General features: G+C 32.8%; 1 protein-coding gene across 1 annotated transcript in view; it reads left to right on the forward strand.

The window, feature by feature from the left end:
• Sos2 (son of sevenless homolog 2 (Drosophila)) overlaps positions 1-8,783 on the forward strand; it is a gene marked incomplete at its 5' end in the record, with an annotated part of 79,813 nt that overhangs the window by 43,652 nt on the left and 27,378 nt on the right. The window contains 4 exon segments of the mRNA XM_013510338.1: positions 448-546; positions 5,391-5,518; positions 6,064-6,719; positions 7,304-7,385. Of these exon segments, the coding sequence (XP_013365792.1) occupies positions 448-546; positions 5,391-5,518; positions 6,064-6,719; positions 7,304-7,385 (965 nt within the window).

Here is an 8,783-nt window from a genome sequence, read left to right on the forward strand (position 1 = left end):
AAGTACACAGCTTTCAGAATTCCTTTAGGGTATATGGAAGCCCATATTTTTGAAGAAAAAGTATACAAGACTATTCTTTTTTTTTTTTTTTTTTTAGGTTTTTCTCTGGTACTGAGAACCGAACTCATGACCTTGTGCTTGCCAGACAGGCGCTTTTTGCCGCTGAGCTAAATCCCCAGCCCCTAGAAGACTCTTCTTAAACTTACTTTTAAAACTTACTTTATCATGTGTGTGTGAATATATACCTATATGTATGTATGTATAATTTAAGTTAGAAAAGACAGGGAATAACTTGACTTCTAGCATTTCAATTTCACAATAGGTTGTCCTTTCCATTATAATTTTGATAAGTGTGTATCTTGTATTTTTAAAAGCTGTCTCTGTTTGGCACTGTTATTATGTAACCTTGATATCAGAAACACACTGTTACATCTTTTTTCTTTGCAGTCCATTGCTGATGGCTTTAAAGAGGCAGTCCGCTATGTACTTCCACGCCTTATGTTGGTGCCAGTGTATCATTGTTGGCATTATTTTGAATTATTAAAGGTAAGATAGAAGCTTCATGGGCCCAAAATAAGTGCATTTATGAAGACTAAGACTAGTTTTAATCTGATTTATTATTATTTAGTACTTTTATTCAGTAAGGTATAGCTCAGTAGTAAGGCATCTGCCTAACATATGCAAGGCCTGAGTCCAATCCCCAAGACCACAACAATCTGTGAATATCAGCGGCAGTGACGCAGAGAAATGAGAATAGGTGGTTTTCCAAGAAAATCTCTACTTCTTACGTGACCACTTTGGTGCTAAATCTTGCCTTTTAAAGATCAAGCGAACATACGTAACACAGAGACCTGTGTCTAACGGCGGCAGATACTTTTTTTTTTATTACTAGCTTCTTTAGTACTTTAAAGAATGAATAAAAAAGAGAAACCACCCATGTCTGATCAGTGCGACTGTGACCCTTGAAATAAATACGGAATATCTTCATTTTAATTTGGGTAGAGCAACAAGTAGAGCAGATAGAAATTTGAAATACAAAGATAAGCCAAGATACTTAAAATGGCAAAAGGTTTTAATAACATCACAACAGAGGCTATCCAAAAAAATCAGTGAATGTGTATTCAAAGTCATTAGTAATCAGAGATACAAATCAAAACCACAAGCTATCATTACATAAAACCAAATAAATTAAAAAGTAAAAATAAGCATAAAGAGCAACATGAATTCTCATGTCATTCTGCTAATAATATAAATCGTAAAATCCATTTTGGAAAACTGCTTGGTGTTATGTGTTCAATTTGGAGCTTTTCACACTCTGATCAAGCAGTTTCACCCCTCAGTGTGTGTAGAGAAATCAAATGCAGATATGTGTGTACTAAGAAACATGTACAAGAATGTTCATAATTCAAGTGTCACCAATAATAGCAAAATATCGTTAACCAAAAGAGGATAAATAGCAGTTTATTAAGAACAATGGAAGAAAATTAAGTAGACTATACAACATCTATGAAACTTACAATGTAACTTTGAGAGGTGGTGATACTATACTACTTCGTATGTGTAGGCTACAGTTTGTTTATGCAGTCATCTCTTGATAGATACTTGGGTTCCTTCCATCTGTTTTGACCATCATGAATATCTCTTGCATTAATGGTGTCCAGCATTTTTTCATGTGCTTATTAGCCATTTGTATTTGTTCTTTGGAAGAAGTGTCTATTTAAGTTCTTTGTCCATTTAAAAATGGTTTTCATTGTTCAGTGGTAGGAGTTCTTTAGATATTCTGGGTATGTATTTTATCAAATACATGATTTGCAAACATTTTCTCCCTTCTTGTAGGTTCCATTTTTGTAATACTGTTTTGGCTCAGTACTCATCCAAAATAAGTACTATTTCATGGTAAGCTTACTTTGGCATGAGAGCCAAAAAAAAGGCTGAGCCAGTATTACTAAAGTCACATTCCTCTTGGAATAAAAAAACACAATCATAGAGCAATTTTAAGGTCTCCATGTCACTGATATACCAAGAAAAGATATTTTTGTAAACTTAGCACTTAAATATTATTTTGGTTTTATTTCTGGTAAAGCAAGATGGAAAAGCCAAGTACAGAATGAAAAATTACATGATACCATGTAATTGCCTAAAATTAAAGAGCCTTGTTAGATTACTGTCATATTTTAAAGTTAATTTTATCATATTTTTCTTTTTGTTCTCTTCAAGTTCAAGCACCCCCTGGGTTGATAACAAACCATGCCTTATGCTTTTTCCTCAGATAGACTTTAGATAAAACTTCTACAAACTACTTCTTTTATTTCTATTAGTACATGTTTGCAGTACATAATGATTACATTCATTGTGAGGAATTGGTACATGTACATAGCACATCTCAATTCTTCTTCCCACTTTCCCTCTACTCTCTTTTACTTTTCTTCTTTAAAGATAAATTTTAGGTTTTTTTCTTCATATATACTTCAGTCTTTATGCAAGAGGAAAAAGAAAAATTTTACCACCCAAATTATAAGTAACCTGTCTGTGTTCTTTATTACTAAGGACATACCTACTCTTTCAAAGTCAAGCAACTTTCTTTTACTCTAGTAATCCCCCATGGACATTTCCCGGAAATTTAGTTAATGGACAGAATAGAAATATTCCTTTATCTCAAGGCGGTTTAATTTTGCTTGAAACTTAGTAGGAAGACATTAACTTGAATGAGATTCATTGAAAGGTAGGCCAGTGTTTCAATATGAAACAGTATGAACTTGAGTTTCTTTAAGTAATACTTTTTTACCTTTTACTTTGAATAGCAGAAATTACAGAAATAGTACAGTCAACTCTTTTTTTACATAGATTCACCATTGTTAACATTAAACATTTGCTTTGTCCTTTTTTTGTGTGTATATATGTATGTCTTTAAGTATATTCTTGATATTAAGCTTGATTTGATATTGAAAGAAATGTCCTGATCCTTGAAAAAGACTGTATGTTATTTTACTGCATATTTACTCTTTCAGTGCTGATACATCATTCAAGGATGTAATGAAGAAAAATAACGCGTGTATGGTTTTGTGTGTGGGTTTTTTTTTTATAATGCTGGAAATCAAACCCAGGACTTTGCACTTGCCAGGCAGGCACCGTGCCACTGAGCTATATCCCTGGCCCTGTGTGTATGTTTTTTAAAGCACATTTTAAAAAAGGATCATAGGTTTTGACTTGAATTTTTCACCAGATTACTCATTTTACTTTTATCAAAATCTAGAAAGAAGTTTATTATTACCAAAGAAAAGAATTGCTGATATATTGTTATACAGCTAGACTGAACTACCCATTCAATGAAGTAGAGATGAATTCATAGTTTATTATATCATTTCTGTTGCTTCAGACACAGATACCCATAGTAGATGTAGCTTGGTAAATAATATCTCAGTGACATCTCAGGTAGGCACTTGTGCCACTGAGCCCTTCAGTGACATTTCATAGAGTTAAGAAAAAACTTACATGAAGTCTAAAATCTTAGATGAGGTAATAGTTGTAGATACCTGAGGAGAATGATGATTGTCACATAAGCAAAGATTATATTCTTCAGTCAGGTTCATAAGATACTACAGGTTAATGAAATACCAATTCCATCTTATTACTTTTATCACCTTTTGCAAGGGTGTTTATTCTCTCACCTCTTTTCCACAGCATACTCAATTTCATTAAACTGTAATTATCCAGTTGTTTTTTAACATAAAAGAGATCTTTTTCACCTTGTCACCAAATTTAGGTATGGACCAATATTTTGCATAGTTGTGCCTGGTATCATTGTAAAGAAACAACACCTCAAAAGCATTCATTGCTAAAATTTAAGTATATGTAAACAGTCATTTATCCTGATTACTTCTGAATTTACTTTTGGGTGCTTAACCACATGCAGGTACTACACTAAAAATGGGTAAGACATATGCCTGGTCTTTGAGGAGTTTAAAATGTAGTGGAGAACATGGACATCAAACAAATAATTACACTGATGCTAGCAAAAAATAAAAATAAAGGGGTGGAAGGGAAAAGGAAAAAGAATTGAGATGTTATGTAGTGTCCCTCTTTATTAAGAAAATACTTTAGAATAAAGCTGAGAATCTTTTTTGTAAAAAAACACTTTAAAGCAGCAAAATAAGTCCTGTTAGTAATTTTCACCCTTAAAAGTCAGAATAACTAATCACTCATCCTTTTTGCAAACTTCAACTGCAGTATTTTCATTGCTAACTTTGATGACAAGATTTCTACAAATACCTTTTAAAAATCAGGTAGCTCTGTGTTCCATATGGGGAATGCTTATTAGGACATATATGTATGATCATGAATGAGGTTCTCAAATAATATCCGGACAGTTCTTTGCTATGGAAGGGAAATCATTGCTGAATGCCACTGAGATAGTTCTTGTAATAATATGGAAATTTTTAATTCATCACAAAATTTCTTATAAGTTAAGGATCTTAACATAAATGTTTCAAAAATTTTATGAAAGAAGCGATAGTTTTTCCCTGTTTGTTCTTGCATAAATATACATTTATGTTTTTGTAATTAGAGTATCTACATAATACTCTACTTGGAATTCTGTGAGGGTGGTTGAAACATAGCATAATGCAATCTGAATTAATTATTATAAGGTAAATTTTCTTTCTGAGTATGATATACCAGAGAATTTTTTTTTTTTGGTTCTGGGAATCGAACTCACTACCTCACACTTGCCAGGCAGGTGCTGTGCCTCTGAGCAGTATCCCTGACACAGAGAAATTTTTTAACAAATTAAATAAAATCAGACTTTTGAGGATTAAATAAGTCAATTTTTAAATCTTATTTCTAAGGATTAATAAGATAGAATATTGATTTTTGTGATTTCTTGATAGTATTTACTAGAATGGTTGAATTTTTATGTTGTAAAAAATTGTAAAATCCTTTTTAGACTGTAATTTGCAGTGGAATGAAGTGTTAAAGTTCATATACCTCATTATGTTGTCTAACAAAGATGTGTAAGCTTTTTGAAATTGCAGGAACTTAAGTATCTAAGTGCTAGAGAATAAGAGGAGTTTATCGTAAAAGTGACTTTTAAGCTTTGTGTGTTAGATATTTTAACTAATTTTTGTATATCTGGAAAACGTCCAAGTGATTTTCACAGTGACGTTTTTCTTTACTGATTGTTGTGCTAACAGTACTTTATATTTGTATTGTGTTTATAGAAAGAATTTTTTGAGGGTTCAGGAGGTATACATAATTATTTAAAATTATAGTTGTTTTTATTAAGTGTGTTTAAAATTTTTAAAGCTTATAATATTGGTTGCTGCTTTCTCTAAATTACAAGAAAATCAAAGGAAGACTCAATGCAGTTTTAATTTCTTTTGTTTTTTTCTTAGCAATTGAAAGCATGTAGTGAAGAGCAAGAAGACAGAGAATGTTTGAATCAAGCTATCACTGCTCTCATGAATCTCCAAGGTAGTATGGACCGGATTTACAAGCACCATTCTCCTCGACGCCGGCCAGGGTAATTCACTATTAAGAATCTGAATGCCTCTCTAGATTTCATTGTGTCTGGTGCCTGTGTTCTCAGGAGATGTGATGTGTGATGATAGTTGCATTCTTAGAAGTTACACTTTGCCTTCACCTTTGTTAATGTTGTTGTTTTAGTCTTAAGATTAGCATAGTGATGTTGTTAAGAGATACTTAATCTGTCTAAAAGTATGCTTAATTACTTTTTGTAGAGTTTGTACAAGACATTTAGACTTCTTTACAGTTTTTGTGGTGTTAAGAGTAAAATATGGAGCCTGTAATCCTTCTCTTTCACAGTAATGAACTTGAACACATATTATTTAGTGGCAAAGTTGGAAGAAAGTGGTTATTTTACTTTCTAAAATTTGAGTGCTAGGGGTTGAACCCACAGCCTTTCCCATAGTAAGCATGTGCTCTGTCTTTTGAACTGCATCCCTCTGCCCAATTTATTTTGTCACTTGATTTGAGGTTATTCTTTGATGTAATTAGGGATGCCTAATTGCGGAATAAGCTAAACTTATGTTGGTATTTTTTTTTAAGGGATCCTGTTTGCCCTTTTTATAATCGTCAATTAAGAAGCAAGCACCTGGCTATCAAAAAAATGAATGAAATTCAGAAAAACATAGATGGATGGGAAGGCAAAGATATTGGACAGTGTTGTAATGAATTCATAATGGAAGGACCGTTGACAAGAATTGGTGCTAAACATGAACGGCACATTTTTCTCTTTGATGGGCTAATGATCAGCTGTAAACCTAATCATGGCCAGACTCGGCTTCCAGGTTACAGTAGTGCAGAATATAGATTAAAAGAAAAGTTTGTTATGAGGAAAATACAAATCTGTGATAAAGAAGATACTTGTGAGTGCAAACATGCCTTTGAACTAGTATCCAAAGATGAAAATAGCATAATATTTGCTGCTAAGTCTGCTGAAGAGAAAAATAATTGGATGGCAGCACTTATTTCTCTTCATTATCGTAGTACTCTAGATCGAATGCTAGATTCTGTATTATTGAAAGAAGAAAATGAGCAGCCATTGAGATTGCCAAGTCCAGAAGTGTATTGTTTTGTGGTAAAAGACTCTGAGGAAAACATTGTTTTTGAAGACAACTTGCAAAGTAGAAGCGGAATCCCCATTATCAAAGGAGGAACTGTGGTGAAGTTAATTGAAAGGTTAACATACCATATGTATGCAGGTGTGTGACACTCATGATAAATGCTTATGTAGGGCCTTTGGTTTTTGAACATATTCAAAAATGTTCGGGGCTTGGAAAAAAATAGATTGACTCTAGAAAAATACAGATAAAATGAATACATGTTTCTAAAATATTCTTAACTTTATTATTAAATAAGTGTTCCATGGCTTTTCTTTAAATGAGAAATGCAGAATATAAATAGAGAGCAAAATAAAAGAGAGGTAATAGAAAATAGGGAAATATTGTGCAAAAGGGAAGGGGACCAAGAGATGGTGGGAGGGGAGGAAAGGGGAGGAAAAAGAATGAGGGTGTTACGCACATGTGCCAACTCCCCACAAGGAATGTGAGCATATGCTGCAGACACTTACTAATAAAGTTTTTTAATTAGAAGATAAGTGTACATGCAGTTTGCATATTCATGGATTTTAAATTTGCAAAACAATCCATATTTATCAAGAAATACTACAACTGGCAGGAAAAGCCACAGTGCAGAGAGCTTAAGTAAAAAGGAGGAATGGTATGATACTTTGAATTAAACTGAATAAATTGAACATGAAATATGTCTTTATGCTCTGCTTTTTCAGATCCCAATTTTGTTCGTACTTTTCTTACTACATATAGATCATTTTGTAAACCACAGGAATTGCTAAGCTTACTGATTGAACGGTGAGAAAATGTATATTTTACTTATGTTAACATTTTATGAAAAGTTAACTGCTTTATATGTTGCAAAGTGCCTAGTACCTAGTAAGACTCAGGTAGTCATTGAATATAATTTATTTGGCATTACACTGGCAGTGTTACTGTTCTCTTCAAGGAGTACTCACTGAATTCTTGCTCTTTAACAATATTTCAAATGGTAAAAACATAAAGACCCAATTTAGAAGATAGAAACTAGATTATAGTGAAATTTGTTATGTTCCTTAAAATAACTTTTTTATTTTTCCCTTTTAAAACAAATTTGTTATGGGAAACTTTAAAATATGTACAAGAGGAGATAGAAAAATACAATAAACCCATTTACCTATCACTCCTTAAATAATTATTAATTCATGTTTCATGTTTCCCTACAGATTTAAACATCATACCCTCAGAATTACTTTGAAGTAGATTTCAGACAACATATTTTATCTGTAAATATGTTTATGTATCTCTAAAAGATAAATATTCTAATTCATAAACATTTCACAGTTCCTTTATTATAATATTTATTTGTGTGTGTGTTATGATATTGGGTAATTGAGCCCAGGACCTTAAACCTACTAGGCAAGTGCTCCACCACTTGGCTACCTCCCCAACCCTTTAAAAAGTTTTATTTTCAGACAAAAAATGATTTTTGTTTTATATTTAAAAATTTAAACTACTTTTGTATCTTGACCTGTGCTTCACTGTTGTTATGAAGCTAAGTTCACTAGGCTAAGTTGATGTAATGTATGGTGAAGGTCTACTTCTTACATTACCATGTCCAAAATGAGAAAAATATAATTTGTTAGACTGGTATTTTAGCTATATTTCCTATGATTGTGCAAAGTTTTTGTTTTTGTTTTTTTTTTTTGGTTTTTCTCCGGTACCAGGAACCGAACTCACGACCTTGCACTTGCCAGGCAGGCGCTTTGCCACTGAGCTAAATCCCCAGCCCCTTGTTTTTTGAACTTGATTCTCTTACCCACTTAGGCCTCCTTTTTGAATTCATAATCATTTAAGGAAATTTATTAGCCTGCTTTCATTTTAATAATATAAATATTAAGGATAGGTTATTAGATAAGCTTCTTTTCTTTGTGGTGGTGGTGATACTATGATGTGAACCCATGGTTTTCACACTATATCCACAGCCTTTTTTTATTCTGAGACAAGATCTTGCTAAATCGCCCAGGCTGTGGCAAGTGCAAGGTGGTGAGTTCAATTCCTGGTAATGGAAGAAAAACAAAAACAAACAAACAAATAAAAAATAAATCGCCCAGGCTGGCTTGAATTTGCAATCCTTTCTTCAGCCTCCAGGGTGCTTGGATTGCAGGTGTGCACTCTATACCCATTCTTCTTTCATGGTTTTTTGTTTTTTTGAGA

The sequence above is a fragment of the Chinchilla lanigera genome, unplaced genomic scaffold, assembly GCF_000276665.1.
Source record: "Chinchilla lanigera isolate Chin_1 unplaced genomic scaffold, ChiLan1.0 scaffold00008, whole genome shotgun sequence".
Lineage (NCBI taxonomy): Eukaryota > Metazoa > Chordata > Mammalia > Rodentia > Chinchillidae > Chinchilla > Chinchilla lanigera.